Here is an 18,426-nt window from a genome sequence, read left to right as displayed (position 1 = left end):
GCTCCTGTGGTGCAAGACCAATGACCGTAACCTCACTTTTGAGGCCCAAATCATCTTTCATGAACCATAATAATGGTTTGCTTTGGGAGATTTGACTCATTTAGAATTATTTATAAATTGGCTTCTAATCATAATAATCAGGTATTGTAGGAACACTTGAATTCATATACCTGTTTTTACTTCTTTTCAAAATTGTTCATTAATGGGAGAAAAGCGTTTTGTTATAGAAATAATTATGGTGACAGAAGTACTACAGTAAAAACCTGGGACAACAGACTTTTGTTCATGTCAAACAGGTTTTTCATTCCCATAAAAGTCTAATAGAATGCAAAACTCACCTGAAACAACTCAGAAGGAAGATTAAATGCACCTGTGTTGATGGGGGCATCAAGCGATTTTGTTTCCCGGAACCTTTGGTTGCAGGAAAGAAAATTGCATAATCTTTGGTTTTCCAAGTAGTCTTCCAGGACAGCCCACAAAACGTAGAGCTCCTCCCACGAGACAGGAAATGCGTTACTCCAAAGAGAATAAAAGGTGGTCCTCCAAACTCCAGCCTCAGTTATTGGCGTTTCCCTGGATGGTGGTAACATGTTTCCTGAAACCATGTGGAAAAGTTCTCTCCCCAGGGCTGCCTGGACGCTCGGTTGGGGGGGGAGGTTCACTTAGGATTCCCTGTCTTCTAGCCCTGCAGCATTCTCCTCCTAGGGGTGTTTGGGGATTAGGCTGCAACAGTCTGACCCTTCCCAGGCCCTGGGGAGGGCCGGGATGGTGGTAGCATTCCCTTGGCCAGGATGTCCCCCTGCCTGTGGAGGAAGGTATGGTGCTCTCTGCAGCCTTTCCTTCATTTGGAGGCCATATTCTGGGAGAGTGTAGGCGGCTATGTTCTGCTCCTGCCTGGCCTTCCTCCTCTTCTGCGTTCCAGGCTGGCTCCGGAAGTTTTAGTGACATCATTTCTGAGAGGTGGGTAACGTCATTGCTGGGCACGCTGGTTCAAATTCGCATTTGAAAAAGGGTGCAGGGCTGACTTTTCGGGCGGCAAGTGGGGAGGTCTTTGCTACAGCAGAGGCTGGAATGGAGAGACCGGCGATTATGGATCCTCCCGTGGCTGATACTCTGGTAGTTTGATTTCGGGCAAGCAAGTACCAGCTCCTCACAGGTAAAAGCAATGGGGAGGGCTCCCAGATGTATGCCTGTGTAGGTTTTTTCCTGTCACATACAGCTCCTTGGGTGATAGGCTGTTTCTGACAAGATCACATTTCCTCCTTCTGCTGGAGCACAGGGTGTGTTATCTAGTGAGATTTTGGTGGCTGAAGGTCCCCTTCTTTACTGCTGTTTGTTTACAGACTAAAGCACAGAAAAAAGGTCCAGACCCTGGCCCCAAGAGAAGGAAATGTGCAGTTTGTGCTGCAAAATTGGGATCTACAGTGGGGATCGAAAGTTTGGGCACCCCAGCTAAAAATTTGTATTAATGTGCTTAAAGAAGCCAAGAAAAGATGGAAAAATCTCCAAAAGGCATCAAATTACAGATTAGACATTCTTATAATATGTCAACAAAAGTTAGATTTTATTTCCATCATTTACACTTTCAAAATAACAGAAAGCAAAAAAATGGCATCTGCAAAAGTTTGGGCACCCTGCAGAGTTAATATCTTGTACTGCCCCATTTGGCAAGTATCACAGCTTGTAAACGCTTTTTGTAGCCAGCCAAGAGTCTTTCAATTCTTGTTTGAGGTATCTTTGCCCATTCTTCTTTACAAAAGTCTTCCAGTTCTTTGAGATTTCTGGGCTGTTTGTCACGCACTGTTCTTTTAAGGTCTATCCATAGATTTTTAATTATGTTGAGGTCAGGAGATTGTGAAGGCCATGGCAAAACCTTCAGTTTACGCCTCTTGATGTAATCCCCCGTGGATTTCGAGGTGTGTTTAGGATCATTATCCATTTGTAGAAGCCATCCTCTCTTTAACTTCCACTTTTTCACAAATGGCATCAAGTTACCATCCAAAATTTGCTGAAATTTTATTGAATCCATTTTTCCTTCCGCTGGCTGCAACACAACCCCAAAGCATGATTGGTCCAACCCTATGCTTAACAGTTGGACAGAGGTACTTTTCATTAAATTCTGTGCCCCTTCTCCAAACGTACCTTTGCTCATTCCGGCCAAAAAGTTCAATTTTAACCTCATTGGTCCACAGAACTTGTTTCCAAAATGCATCAGACTTGTCTATATGTTCATTTGCAAAGTTCAAACGATGATTTTTGTGGTGAGGACGTAAAAGAGGTTTTCTTCTGATGACTCTTCCATGAAGACCATATTTGTGCAAGTATCTCTTTATAGTGGAATAGTGTACCACAACTCCAGTGTCTGCCAGATCTTTCTGGAGGGATCGTGCAGTCAAACGTGGGTTTTGAATTGTTTTTCTCAGAATCCTGCGAGCTGTTCTGTCTGATATTTTTCTTGGTCTTCCAGATCTTGCTTTAACTTCCACTGTTCCTGATGACTGCCATTTCTTAATTACATTCCGAACAGAGGATATTGACATCTGAAAACGCTTTGCTATCTTCTTATAGCCTTCTCCAGCTTTGTGAGCGTCCACTATTTTCAGTTTCAGTTTTCTAGACAACTGCTTAGAAGAACCCATGGTGCTGATTGTTGGGGCAAGGTCAAATGAGTCTGGGCATTTAAAACCTTTTGAGATTGACATAACCTGGTTATCTGGGGAACATTTTGAAAGTGTAAATGATGGAAATAAAATCTAACTTTTGTTGACATATTATAAGAATGTCTAATCTGTAATTTGATGCCTTTTGGAGATTTTTCCATCTTTCCTTGGCTTCTTTATGCACATTAATACAAATTTTTAGCTGGGGTGCCCAAACTTTTGATCCCCACTGTACTTGGAACAAGCCCGGTCCTGTACGAATAGTCTTGTAAAGGAGGACTCTATCTCAGCTTGTGTCAAATTGCTGTCATCAGTAAAGAACGCGTTGGTAACCACGGTCAGTTCTTTGAAGACTTTGTTGGAGGATTTTAAAAATCCTACCCCACCTCCTCCTTCCTCAGAAATCAGCCCTTCCACAGCCAAGACCCGTACACCTTTTTTTGTGACCAAAGACAGCCAATCAAGGTAAAGAGGCCAGGCCAAGGATACGGCCAGTCAACAAAGGTAACGGTAAAGGAGGAATCTTGTTTAATCCTCCAACTCTCCTCCAAGACCCACTGACTCCTTTCTCCCAGTAGGAGGAAGATTGGAGGCCTTCCTTCCAGCTTGGGAGTCCGTCACCTCCAGTCTGTTTTTATCCTTCTTAAAGTAAAGGATACAGGCTGGAGTTCAATACCTTTGCCCCCCAAAGGTTCTTGATCACAAATCTTCCTCGGGATTGGGAAAAAGCAAGCACATTGTGCTTGCAAATAGAGATGGTCGATCAGAGGGTTTTAGTCCCAGTTCCTATGAATGAGAGGGGTCAGGGTTTCTATGCTCACGTTTTTTATAGTGAAAAAACCCTCAAGCAAATTCTGTCTGATCCTGAATTTGTGACCTTTCAACAAATCAAAGTACAAGCATTTTCAATATTCTCTCTCAGGTACATCCTGCGTCAGATGTTTTAAGGTGACCCTAGATATGAGGGATACATACCTTCATGTACCCATTCATCCCTCTTATCAAAAGTACTTGAGAATGGTCATCCGGTTGGGGGAGAAGGTTCTGCACTTGCAGTGCAGAGCACTCCCTTTTGGGCTGGCTAAAGCCCTAAGTATTTTCCAAAGTCCTGGGAGAAGCTCTGGCTCCATTGGGATTAAAGGGCATTCTGATAGTACCTTATTTAGACGCTCTCCTGTTAGCTGCTCCCTCTGAACAGCAGTTGTGCAAGGATCTAGAGTTTACCCAGAACACCCATCCTAGCGCTTAAAGGTGGATCAATTGGGAAAAATCAAATCTGGAGCCATGTCAGTTGATAAGATTCTTGGGGTACATCATAGATTTGACAGTTCAGAAAGTGTTTCTCTCAGCAGACAAGCTAGACAAAGTGAGGTACTGAGTAGCGCAGTTGCAATCAAATCTTCCAGTTTCCCTGAGGGAGATTTCTGCAGTATTAGGTCTCATGACTGCATGTTTTCCAGAGGTTCCTTGGGCCCGTTTTCACCAAAGGCCTTTACAGCACTTTCTGCTCAGAGCCTGGGATGGGACAAGGGACACCCTATACCACAGAGTTCTCCTTCTGGGAAGCAACAAGCAATCTCTATGGTGGTGGAGAAGTGAGGCGCATCTCTCCAGGGGCCTAGAGTGGATCTGGCTGGTTTCCAGAAGGATAATGAGAGATGGCTCCTCTTGGGGTTGGGAGGGGCACACATACAAGAGAGGTTGATCCAGGGCCACTGTTCAAGGGACGAGGCCAGGTATTCCTCAAACCAAAAGGAGCTCTTGGCTGTGGAAAAGGCAATGATAAAATTTCAGGAGCAATTGAAGGGTCGTCATTTGCAAATCCTCTCAGACAACAGCACGATGGTGGCTTATATCAACAACACCTGAAGGGTTCTCGGAATATATTGGCAGATTTTCTCAGCTGTCAGGCAGTGCACAAGGAAGAATGGTCTCTTGCCGAAGAGGTTTTCTCTTGGCTCAGGGATATGTGGGGCCAATCGGAGATAGACCTGTTTGCCTCTCAAGTGAACATGAAGGTTCCAAGATTTATCTCCATTAATCCAGGGGATTCAGCAGTGGCCATAGATGCACTGGCAAATTTGTGGCCCTGCAGTCTAGATTATGCTTTACCCCCCCCCCCCCAATTTGGTCCCAGCGGTATTACAAAAATTTCAGCTAAGGAAGTTGGATCTCATTCTGATTAATTCTATGTTGGCCAAAACGCCCTTGGTTCACCCTCCTGAAATCCCTAGCAGTTTTCATCCCCCAAAAAAAGATTCTTTTGTCACAGGGGCCTGTTCTGTATCCAGACTTGGACATGTTAAACCTATCAGCGTGGTACTTGTGGAGCAGGTTTTTCGGATAAGGTCTTGCAAACATTGGGCAACTATCATAAGCCGGTTACTCAAGCCTTCTATTTTAAGATATGGAAGAAATGTAATTCTTGGATGATGGAGAAGGAGCATTCGGAAACTTCCATTCAGACATCTTAGATTTTTTTTTCAGGAAGGTGTAGACAAGGGTCTATCTCTCAGTACCATAAAGGTGCAGGCAGTGGCCTTGGGATTATTTCTGAATGTTTCCTTCCCGGAAGATCCTACAGTTTCTAGTTTCCCTAAGTCGGTGGCTAGAATGAGACCTGTGCCTTTGAAGTCCTGCCCATCTTGTTAGGTGGAAGACCGTTTTTTTGGTGGCTGACACTATGGCTTGTAGAATTAGTGAGCAAGCTCTATCAGAGAACCATTCTTGTCAGTTTTTGATGAAAGGATAATTATAAAAACAGACCTTGTGCTACCCTCCTTTTGTGACTCTGCCTCAAATGAAAGGGAAGACCAGTTCAGTCAGCTGGATGTAAGGAAATGTCTCTTGCATTATTTAGTAGTATCCAAACAATTCAGACGGTCTGATGCTCTATTTGTCCTCTTTTCCGGCAAACGTAGAGGCTTTCTGGCTTCTAAGCCAACTATTGCCAGATGGATCAAGCAATCCATTTCTTGTTGCTACCAGACCAATGGACTATCAGTGTCTTTAATTAATGCACATTCTACCGGGGCCTTGTCCTGGGCAGAGAGAGCTGGTGCTTCCCCAGATCAAATTTTTAAGGTGGCTACCTGGTCAAGATTTTTATCAAGCACTACCCGGTGAATCTTTTGAACAGTCAAGAGCTAGCATTTAGGCTTAAGGTCCTCCAGGCAGCAGTCCCACCCTAGTTTGGAAAGTTCTTGCTTATTGTCTCATGGGCTGTCCTGGAAGATGACTTGAGAAAACCAGAGTTAGAGTTACCGGTAACTCTATTTCCAAGAGTCTCCCAGGACAGCCGGACTCCCACCCGATGCATTATGTTGTGTTTTTATGCTTTTCAGGTCCGTCCTTCGGTACTTGTGGTTTACTGAGGCTGGAGCTTGGAGGAACTCCTTTTATTCTGTGTTTCCTGTCCTGTGGGAGGAGCTGCACTTCTCATGGGCTGTCCTGAAAGACTCCTGGAAATAGAGTTACCAGTAAGTCTAACTGCTTTTTTTTTTTTTTTTTTTTTTTTTTTCCCCCTCAGGAAGAAAGGCATTGGGCAGGGCCAGGCTTGCCTGACTGAATCTCTGTAACAAGAAGAGCAACAAAAAAAGTTTTTTTTTTTATGTATTTAAAATGTAACCCCTTCCCACCAACCGTATGCAGATTTGCGGCCTCACTGAAGTGGGCACTGAAGTGAAGTTTATCTGTGAGAGCACCTGTCTTTGTGCTGGAAGCATGCCACACAGTGCACTTCAAGCACAGAGACCAGGCTCTCACCAGGAGCCCTGAGTCTCATACAAACAATCGGGACTCAAGGCTACTGATCCTGGATCACTGTGATAGCCTCTGGATATTACAGTGATCAGTCACTGTGCAGTCCACCCATGTGTATACTTTCTCTTCTGAATGGTGAGAAGGATATAAACAAACGTGTGTAAAGCTTTTTTTTTGTTTTTTAAATTGTTAGTGTGTTTTTAGGTAGGATAAAAAAAATGTGCAACATTTTGTTTCTGGGTCTTCATACAGGTACAAACTACAAATAACACACATACGTGGTATCGTCGGGAGCAGGAGAATTTATTTTGGGTGGTTCTTTGGTGGCATACTATGGTAATCGAAAGAAATATACAGCAAATTTTTTTTTTTCTTGGACTAGTTCTCCATTGGCATTAAAAACAAGGTAGATACAAAGTAATTGTGATCTTATGTACAGTTTTACTAACACATGTCAAAGTAACATTGTGTTCAGGCATTAACATTTGTCTTACCCTCTGTCACTAAGGGGTTAAAGAAACCTGGCATCTTTTTCTTCATTTAAAAGCAGAAAGTACAGGAGCTGGGTTTACTAGCCATCAGTGATCCTGCAATATCGCATATACTGTATGTGTTTATATCAGCAGAAATGAGTTTAAATTTATTGTAAAACTACTACTTTTCTTGTAATTAACTCTGGTCAAAATAGAAAAAAAACACTTAAAATATCATTTGTCTATAGATTTACATAGAAATAAAGAATCATTTTGCAAGACCATATTGCCAGATGAAAGCTTAGTCCCCCCCCTCAAAAAAAATGTTTAATTTGTTAAGTAAGGAGTATAAAGGTACAAGAGATGAAGTGGATATATACAGGGCTGTAGATTTCTGCAGTAAGCTGGGCAGTAGGTAATTGACCATTTCCTATAAGAAACCAAACTATTCAGTTCTATTCTTTGCAGTTGGTGGTCCTGTTTTACTTAAGAAGGATTTTAAAGAATATAAGCTGAGTGATGTCCTAAAATTAAATAGAAGTATTTAGTGTTGAGGTGTAAACAGACTTTGTGTAAGGTATATCTGATTTTTTGTTTTTGACTCCCTTAAGCCGGCCATATATGGATCAAAATTCATCTGGTTCAGCAGGAACTGGCTGAATTTCGAACCATGCATGGGCATTGTAGTTGTACAGAAGTAGATCTGATAGTCTTCAGTACAAACGCCCTGTTGGATTTTCGGCACTCAATCATTACTACAGAATGTAGCCTACCGTGCTGATCAGTGTATTCTGGTGGCTGGTAATCTTCCCTCTGACTACATTAGCGCAGTGGGAGGATTCCCACTTAAAGGTGTGTATCAGGGAAACTGACTAATGTATGGCCTGCCTTACAATGGACCTAGCATTAGATATACTTTTCACAGTATACTCGTGTGAAGTAATATATAACACCTGCATGTGTTTATTAATATTTGTATTTTTTCTTGTTTAACTGCTTGCGTAGGAATACAGCAGCAGAGCAGCTCTCCTGTACCAGATAATGTATCCACTATGTGATCCAGTACTTCTGTGGAAGTGGAGCATGTCAGCTGTTGTGTGATTAGTCACAGCACAGCGAGTGCTGGCCAAATATTGTGCACCTGCTGATTCCTGAGGAGGAAGACAGGACAGAGCCCTATCGATGTAAGCAATATAGAGCTCTGTCCTGTCAGCGGGGATGTGCCAGTTCTTGTTTCCCTGCAAAGCAGGGAATAAAAACTGGCACATCCCTTAGTGAAAGCACCTTACAGCCAGTGTCATTAGCACAGTAACAATGTATATTTTTAACACTGATCAGTGTCACTGGTTCCCAAAAAATGTCGCTGATTGCCACCAGTACCAGTATAAAATTTCTTTTTTTTTAAATTCCAGTGTGTATATATAGCATAGTTTGTAGGTACTATAATTTTTATGCAACCAATCAATATACGCTTATTGGGATTTTTTTATTGGATATATTTTATAGCACAAAGAAAAAAAATATTTGTTTTTCATTTATACTACAAAAATAAGGAGAAAGGTGTGTGTGGGTGTGTGTGTGTGTGTGTGTGTGTCAAAAAATGGCCTGTTCAAGAAGGGAGGTAAATCTTCCGGAGGTCAATGGTTAACTCTTAGCTATGTGTCTGTACATTTGTCAGTATACAACTCAACACGTAATAAAATAGCTACAGTAGGTTCTCACAGTACATACAAGTCAATAAGAATGAAAAATCAGTTTGAACAGGATGATGCAAGTTATAAAGAGGACAATCCAAGGTGAACTGCACCTTTTATTTAAAAGTGAATGATCTCAGATGGAAGTGGATTGTACTTGAAGGCATATTACATTTTCCCATTGGTGCAAGCCCAAAGTCTTTCATCACAGGCCCTTACGCTGTCCTTTCCCTGTGCAGGTCTGAGCCCATTGTCAACTAAGTTTACAATATGGGCATTGTTGCATCATTCCTCTCAATAGATATTTTCAGTTGTACTTTACAACCTCACTTCACAACACAAACAGGTACGATGGTTCAAAATATCCACACTAAACGGTTGCATAATGATGTTTAAAAAAAAGTTTATTTTTACGCAATTTGAAGCATTGTGGATTTATAGTGTTGGGTCTCATCATAAATATCTATAAAATGCCTTCAAAATATTTTAAAGGTTTATAAATCTGTGCCAGCTTATCAGTCATTCACAACTGCCAGAATGGTTGCCATGGATGGGCACAATTTGTAAATTGTCATGGTACTTTGCCCTTCTTTGTAAAATAAGCCCAAATAATGTGTTCCTAACCACTCAAACTGTGCAGTGCATCATTTAGTACTTGTAGCAATATTGCTCCTTCACACAGCCAGTGCCTTAGATGTATAGCCAGACTCATCATCCTTCTTCCTGTAGGCATTGCGTGCAAAGACACTCAGCAGAAATGTCTCGATGATGATCAAATGGCTGTTCATCACTGAAAAAAACAATGAAATCCAAATTACATAAACTAGAAAATCTACAATTTCTGGGGAAATTGTGTAAAGTGTTCTTGCCGCAACCTTTACCAAATGATTGATGAAATGTAAGCAGGGCACATTGCAAGCCTGATAGTGAGAAATGCATTTCAGCTTGTATTTTGAAGCTCACAGTCCAGCCTGGTGAGTCATCTGCCTCTTGAGTGACCTTTGGTTGCTGCACCTGGAGTGGGCGGAGTAGGCTCACTGTGCTGAGACAGCTGGGTTGCTATGACAACTCACTCTGAGAGGAATGTCAGCATCGCTGTTCTAAACAGGCTTTTTAAACTTGCCATCTTCACTTGCGATTGCCATCTTCAAATGCTTGTAGTTTTAAAAGTATAAATGCTACCATGAAAAGGTTTATATTGTGACAATCACAAGAAACAGACCTAAATTTTGATATATAGTATGTCTCTGCAATATTAAAAATGAAGGCACAGTCGCAGTTTAAAAACATCCCTTAAAATGTCAGGTATCTAGAGTGGAGTTTCAATGAAAGTCAATGGGAGGGGTGAGGTGCAAACAAATGGTCATATTGTGAAAACTATCAGGAGTATGTCCTAGCCGTGAACATTTTTATAAAAAGTTGGATAGTTACTTGTGAGCCACTAGTAGTTTTCTTTCTATATATAAACTCTATTGTTAATTGATATCATACATAAAAAATTATAAAAAAATATATGTGAAAAATATATAAATAATAAAATATTACGAATTAATTAATTAATTGCGTGCTAAAATTAGTATTAATTAAATATTAGATCGCCAGGTACTAATCGCACCCTCTCTAGGTGTATAAATATTAATCATAAATGCCAGTAGTGTACCGCGCTCCAATATATTCTACCTTATGTGATATAATGAATTCATAAGTGTACCACCGATAATCAAATAATTACATCAATTAATTATACTTAAATATATGATTTGTGTAAATATATAAAATAAATTAATTTATCAATGTGAAAAAACAAAAACTATGAATGAAAAATATAAATAAAAAATATTTGCAGTGGGAATGACAGTTCCTTCTGTATAAATGAGATGGTGTTATTATTCAGTCTGGATAGTGTGATGAGTCTGTGTCCACTGCGTGAACCTCTCTCTCCTCTCTCCTCAGCACAGCCTTCTCAGTGAGACTTTCTCCACTGGCTGCTTGGCTTAGTCCTCCATATATGGAACATACAGAGAAGGGAAAAGAAACATAGTGTCTTATCCGGGATATCAATTATTTATTTTTATTTTTTTTTTATGTTTATGTCTATGTTTATGTCTATGTTTATGTCTATGTTTTTTTTTATTTTATTTTATATTTAATTTTATTTTTATTTAAATTTTAATTTTATGTTAATTTTATTTTATGTTAATTTTATTTTATGTTAATTTTATTTTATGTTAATTTTATTTTATGTTAATTTTATTGTTAATTTTATTTTATTTTTAATTTTATTTTTAATTTTATTTTATTTTTAATTTTATTTTTAATTTTATTTTTAATTTTAATTTTAATTTTATTTTTATTTTTATTTTATGTTAATTTTATTTTTATTTTATGTTAATTTTATTTTTATTTTATGTTAATTTTATTTATTTATTTTTTTAATTTTAATTTTATTTTTATTTTAATTTTATTTTAATTTTATGTTAATTTTAATTTTATTTTTATCCAGACTGAATAATACCATCTCATTTATACAGAAGGAACTGTCATTCCCACTGCAAATATTTTTTATTTATTTTAATTTTAATTTTATTTTTATTTTAATTTTTTTTTTTTTATTTTAATTTTATTTTTATTTTAATTTTATTTTTATTTTATGTTATTTTAATTTTATTTTTATTTTAATTTTTATTTTTATTTTTTTTTTTTTAATTTAATTTTTATTTTAATTTTATTTTTATCCAGACTGAATAATAATACCATCTCATTTATACAGAAGGAACTGTCATTCCCACTGCAAATATTTTTTATTTTTTAATTATATTTTTCATTCATAGTTTTTGTTTTTTCACATTGATAAATTAATTTATTTTATATATTTACACAAATCATATATTTAAGTATAATTAATTGATGTAATTATTTGATTATCGGTGGTACACTTATGAATTCATTATATCACATAAGGTAGAATATATTGGAGCGCGGTACACTACTGGCATTCGTGAACATTTTTAGTGACAGCAGGGTTAGCTGAACGTTTTGATATAAGATATGTGTAGGTGGACTTGATAATGACATAGTTATGGCAGTTTACAAATCATGTTCTGATTTTTCCTTTCACACTGTAGCTTTCTCACTCTAATGTGACTCAGCTGCCCCCTGAGTGACCTTTGCTTGCACCTGTTACCTCAGTCAGTCACAGGTGTGTGAGAAGCTCTGCTCTAAACAGGCTGTTTAAACTTGCCAAGTTCACTAACGATTGCCATTTTCAAACGCTTGTAGTTTTAAAAGTATAAATGCTACCGTGAAAAGGTTTATATTGTGACAATCACAAGAAACAGACCTAAATTTTGATGTATAGTATGTCTCTGAAAGATAAAAAATGAAGGCACAGTCGCAGTTTAAAAACGTCCCTTAAAATTTCTTGTGTCTAAAGTGGACTTTCAATGAAAGTCAATGGGAGGGGTGAGGTCCAAACAAATGGTCATATTCTGAAAACTATCAGGAGTATGTCCTAGCCGTGAACATTTTTAGTGACAGCAGGGTTAGCTGAACGTTTTGATATAAGATATGTGTAGGTGGGCTTGAAAATGAAAGAGTGATGGCAGTTTACAAATCATGTTCTGATTTTTCCTTTGCACACTCTAGCTGTGCCCTGCTGCTCAATGCATTCCTATGGGAAAATTTCGCCGCAAAAACCGCGATATTTCTTGAACGATTCGGCGAAACATTCCACAAAGTAATAGCAATCCGATCGGGAACAATCCACACGTTTTGATATATTACTTGTATTTGTAGTGTAAAAACTGTGGGAGGAGTTAGCGTGGCAAATATGGCTATAATAAGAATAAGAATATATATGTGAGATAACAATAAGTGTTCCTTGCTATGCAAGAACACTTAACTAGATGCAATAATTCCTTTGCAAATTATTTGGAACCAATTACAGAATATTCAGAACACAGCATATTTTTAATATTCTTGACATTATATGATTTGCGTTTCTTTGTTGCAGTAAAGGTAACATAGGAGGTAATAGCTTTTAAAAACAAATTTTTCACTGCAAATTGGAAAATGAAAGGTTGGATGATGACTCCAGCATAATTATTGTTTTGATAGGGTGGAGGTTTTTTATTTGCTGAGTCCTTTACTTTCCCAGTGCCATTCTTCATCTAGTCCAGCAATCTTTCCAATGGGGACACATTCCTCAATAACATTTTATTAAAATGGGGAAGGATTAGAACTTCTGTCTCATCTTTTTTTAAATTAAAAAATGATGAGACTGTGGGGCCCTGGATCCCTTATTGTTGGGTTCTTAGTTTTTGGCATTTTGTTATGTGAGTTGTTTGGCAGGTAGCTCGCTGTAGAACAGCAGTGTCTACAAGGTTCCTGCAAAAAAGTAGTAGTAGAAAAATTGCAAGAGAAACATTCTAAAAAATGTTTCTCAAGATTTAAGTGTATTGTATAATCCAGTTCGAGGCTTGAATTCTGGATGATTAGCTGTAACAGGTTCAGAAAGAAATTTCTATGAATAATTCTCCATTTGGCAGTTCTGTCTATCCCGGTTTAGAAAATTTTGCTTTATTCCCAAGACAGTGGGTTGATTTACTAAAACTGGTGCAAAATCTTGTGTAGCTCTGTAGAAAAACCAATCGGCTTCCAGGTTTTTTTTTTTCTTCAAAGCTTAATTGAACAAACTGAAGTTAGAAGCTGATTGCCTACAATGCAGCTGCACCAGATTTTGTAATCTCCGGTTTTAGCAAATCATCCCCATTGTTTAACAGCACTAGAAGTAAGGATAATCTCCACGGAGGAAACCTAGACAACCCAAAACATTTCAGCACAAGAGAAATAATATGGGATGTGAGAGGATGCTAAGGAATGGTATGTGAAAGGAAACCCCTGCCAAGTTCTAAATCCTTGAAGGATGTGTGAAAACATTAAAAGTTGTCTTCTCATCAGGCTGTTCCCAAACAAATACATATTTATTTTATCTTCACTGCAAACATGGGACAACATCCCATATCAAATAGATAATAACAGAAGCCTATGGCCTTGCAATGATCCAATTTAAATTATACACTGAAAAGCCAGGCTACTCTAATAAAGAGAGATGGCATGTGATTATGTAGCAGCTGATGAAGAAAGCACATTGGGCAATCACATTAGTGCAGTGTTTTTGAAAGTTTAAAAAGATATGCTATCATCGCTCTGTAATATATGGTTGCTAAATAGCAACTCAAAATATCAAAATTCCATGAAAAATATCCTAAACAAAGGCAGAGTTGTAATTTAGCCATTAAAACCAATAACATTTTGGCAAAATATACATACATTTTATTTTTTACATTTAGCAGTAAAAACAATCTTACCCTCCATCATATGACATCAATTACAGAGTATACTGTATATATTCAAAAATATCTAGATAAAACAATGTATACAGAGTTCAGAATTAGATAGTATATGTATTAAAGGGAATATATCAATGTTTTGTAAATACACTGCTCAAAAAAAATTAAAGGAACACTTTTAGTATAGCATCAAATCAATTAAACTCCTGGGATAATGATCTGGTCAGTTAAGTAGCAGAGGGGGTTGTTAATCAGTTTCAGCTGCTTTTGTGTTAATGAAATTAACAGGTGCACTAGATGGGCAACATTGAGACAATCCCCAAAACAGGAATGGTTTTACAGGTGTTTTTTTTTTTTTCCCTACTCATCTTTTCTGACTGGTTTTCACTAGTTTTCCATTTGGCTAGGGTCAGTGTTACTATTGGTAGCATGAGGAGATATCTGGATCCTACAGAGGTTTCACAGGCAGTCCAACTCCTCCAGGATGGCACATCAATACGTGTCATTGCCAGAAGCTGTGTCTCCCAGCACAGTCTCAAGAGCATAGAGGAGATACCAGGAGACAGTTACTCTAGGAGAGCTGGACAGGGCCGTAGAAGATCCTTAGCCCATCAGCAGAATCGGTATCTGCTCCTTTGTGCAAGAAGGCGCAGGATGAGCATTGGCAGAGCCCTACAAAATGACCTCTAGCAGGCCACTTGTGTGAATGTCTCTGACCAAACAAGCAGAAACATACTTCATGAGGGTGGCCTGAAGGCCCGACATCCTCTAGTGGGCCCTGTACTCACTGCCTGGCACCATAGAGCTCGATTTGACATTTGCCCTTGAACACTAGAATTGGCAGATCCGGCACTGGCACCCTGTTCTTTTCACAGATGAGAGCAGGTTCACCCTGAGCACATGTGATAGATGTGGAAGGGTCTTGAGAAGCCGTGGAGAATGTTATGCTGCCTGTAACATCGTTCAGCATGACCGTTTTGGTGGTGGGTCAGTGATAGGTAGGGGAGGCATATCCATGGAGGGACACACCGACCTCTACAGGCTAGACAATGGCACCGACTGCCATTAGGTATCGGGATGAAATCCTTGGACCCATTGTCAGACCCTATGCTGGAGTAGTGGACCTTGGGTTCCTCCTGGTACACAACAATGCCCGGCCTCATATGGCGAGAGTATGCAGGCAGTTCCTGGAGGATAAAGGAATATCACTGAATGGCCCCCACACTCGCCTGACCTAAATCCAATACAACACCTCTGGGATATCATGTTTCGGTCCATCCAACGCCACCAGGTTACACCTCAGATTGTCCAGGAGCTCACTGATGCCCTGGTCCAGATCTGGAGGAGAAATACCCTAGGACACCATCCATCGTCTCATTAGGAGCATGCCCCGACATTGTCAGGCAAGCATACAAGCACGTGGAAGCCATATAACACTAGAGAGTACCATTTTGAGTTGCTGCAATAAAATTTTAGCAAAATGTATTAGCCTGCTGCATCGTTTTTTCACTTTGATTTTCATGGTGTCTTTGGCTTCAGTCCTCTGTAGGTTTATAATGTTCATTTCCATCAAACGATGGGGCATCCTTACATTCCTAACACATTACCCAGTCTATGTCAGTATAGATATCCAGCATGATATTTTTCCCCATTGAAATCTGATGTGTTTTCAAAGTGTTCGTTTATTTTTTTGAGCAGTGTATTTTCTTTGTGATCAAGACTTGATTTAAAAATTTGATTTTTTTTTTGTCTGGTAAATATGAAATATTGCCTATAAATATTTTTCACTAATCTATCCATCCAGCATGGTGAATTTTTTCTTCTTTTGTTTTTTTTTTTTCAGCTTCCGTGTTGTAGCCTGCATACAGCGCTCCGTAGCACAAGCTGAAATGTATCCACACACATGCACAAGTCAAAGAAATGACTCACCTCTTATCATACAGCTGTGTACAGTTTAAATCAAACACAGCAATACTGAAAGAAAAAAACATTTGCTAGCAAGTAGAGTTTTGTTTGTTTTGGTTTTTTTTTTTTATAGAAGGGACTTTGCATGTCTCTTTTGACATTCACCCAACCCCTGACATTTAGAAAATGCAGAGAAAGTAGCAGGATTACGTACATGATTAGTGGCCATCCAAACATCTGGGGCGATTAACTGTGTGCTGTTTCACATTATGTGCTGTGTGTGCTTTCAACTGTAAGCACACTGCTTTGTATGGCTCTGCTATGCAGCACTATACAAAGCAGTGTGCAGGAGCTGAGTATTGTTTACATACTGTTCTTTCCCCCGTCGGTAATACTTGGCAATCACTGGCTGCCAGTGATTGACAGCCGAGGGCGTGAATGCTGGCACGGGTAGGGCGCGATCGCACGCACCCCCTACTCGGAACTGCTAAATCACGTATAATATATATATATATATATATATATATATATATATATATATATGAGATTTTGTACACCCTTGCTGCCCTGTAGCAGTACTATATAGTAGCTAGACTCAAAATATGTTTATTTAGCAGATTAGGCAGCAATTGGTTGCAGGAGGTTACAGCATATCATTACAGCTCACTGACTGGTTGCTAGAGGTTACAGCACATGATTTGTGCTTGCTTATTGGTTGCTAGAAGTTACTGCACATCATTACTGTCACTGATTGGTTGCTAGAGGGTACTGCACATCATTATTGCTCACTGATTGGTTGCTAGAAATTACAGCAGATCACTACTGTTCACTGATTGATTGCTAGAAGTTACTGCACATCATTACTGCTCACTGGTTGCTAGAGGTTACTGCCCATTATTACTGCTCACTGATTGGTTGCTATTGGTTACTGTGCATCATTACCACTTATTGATCACTAGAGGTTAGGGCAATTCTTCACTGACCACCAATGTAAAGGGAAATTTACAGTGACCTCCTATGTAATTGGGAATTTGCATTGACAACTAATGTAATGAGAAATTTACGTTGACAACCAATGTAATGGGGGATCTTACACCAAAAACCAATTAATTTCTACACTGGCCACCAATGTAAGGGGGGATTTACAGTGACCACTAATTTAAGAGGTACTCCTACATGGACCACCAATGTAAAGGAGGATTTGACACTGACCACAAATGCAAGTTAGGGAACTCATGCATAATTGCTTTACTAACACCACAGAAATGCGGTGGTCTCTGTGAGACCTGCTAATATACACTCATACTGTGTATCCACAGATTACATATACAGGTTATCTGAAAACCATCACCTATTGACTCACAAAACGTACGGAAGCCACTTGCTACACCATGTAAAGAGCAATGTTTGAAATGGGATTTTAAAGTTCAACTTTGTCCAACTTTAGTGGTTAACACTTTTGTCTTGCAGGGCTGGGGTCCTCGGTTCAGGACCTTGTCAGGACACTATCTACAGGGAGTTTGCACATTCTCCCTGTGCAAGATTCGTTCAAGTACTCCAATTTCCTCCCACACCCCAAAGACATGCTGGTAGGTTAAGAAAACTTGTGGTGCTACAACCCCTGAATTTAATGTCCACTGGGACAGGTGGAATAGTCTATGCCAAAGAAAATACGGCACCATCTTGATTGATGATAAAATGGTTCAAGCTTTTTAAGTAGCCAAAGACCCTGGCAACGGTCAAGAGAGGCTATGTATTTTTAGCTGGTCAACTGTTACACACCGGCCATTTTATTAGGTATACCTGTTCAATTGCTTGCTAACAAAAATTGCTAATCAGCCAATCACAATGCAGCAACTCAATACATTTAGCCATATAGACACGGTGAAGACGACTTGCTGAAGTTCAAACCAAGCATCATAGGGGAAGAAAGGGGATTTAAGTGACTTTGAATGTGGCATGGTTGTTGGTGCCAGACGGGCTGGTCTGAGTATTTTAAAAAAACTGCTAATCTACTGGGATTTTCATTTACAACCAGCTCTAGGCTTTACAGAGAATGGTCTGAAAAATAGCCAGTGAGTGGCAGTTGAGTGGACAAAAATGCCCTGTTTATGTCAGAGGTCAGAGGAGAATGGGCAGACTGGTTGCTTTAGCCATTCAGATGATAGTGTCAGAATTTGGTGTAAATAACATGAAAGCATGGATGCATCCTGCCTTGTATCAATGGTTCAGGCTGGTGTTGGTGTAATGGTGTGGGGGATATTTTCTTGGCACCTTTTTCAAGGTGTACCTAATAAAGTGGCCAGTGAGTGTATTTTATTATGGCTAAGGTTGGGACAGAAATGTTTCTTTTTTTTTTTTTTAATATATGAAGGATCCTTTTATGTCTTGATGGATGCTTAATAAAGCTTGCAAAATTTTATAAACAAGCTGGTGCCAGATTTCATAACTGATTCTAATGCTGGTAGGTTAATTGGCTCCTGTCTAAAGAATAGCCCGGGTATGATAGTCTAGTGAGTACACTCAAGATGTCTGATGCACCACCACCAACAGCAGATAAAGTGCTCTGATTCCTCAGGGA

The 18,426-nt window shown here is 39.1% G+C and overlaps 1 protein-coding gene across 1 annotated transcript in view; it reads right to left on the bottom strand.

Annotated features, from left to right (window-relative positions):
• Positions 1–6,709: 6,709 nt before the first annotated feature.
• LOC149460099 (organic solute transporter subunit alpha-like) overlaps positions 6,710–18,426 on the bottom strand; it is a 52,179-nt gene continuing 40,462 nt past the window's right edge. Inside the window, exon 9 of the mRNA XM_089680121.1 lies at positions 6,710–9,379. Within this exon, the coding sequence (XP_089536247.1) occupies positions 9,264–9,379 (116 nt within the window). The 3' untranslated portion in view covers positions 6,710–9,263. The remainder of the gene's footprint in view (positions 9,380–18,426) is intronic.

The sequence above is a fragment of the Staurois parvus genome, unplaced genomic scaffold, assembly GCF_062004578.1.
Source record: "Staurois parvus isolate SC_StPar_1 unplaced genomic scaffold, SC_StPar_1.0 ptg000235l, whole genome shotgun sequence".
NCBI lineage: Eukaryota > Metazoa > Chordata > Amphibia > Anura > Ranidae > Staurois > Staurois parvus.
This window is presented reverse-complemented; position numbering and strand designations above follow the sequence as displayed.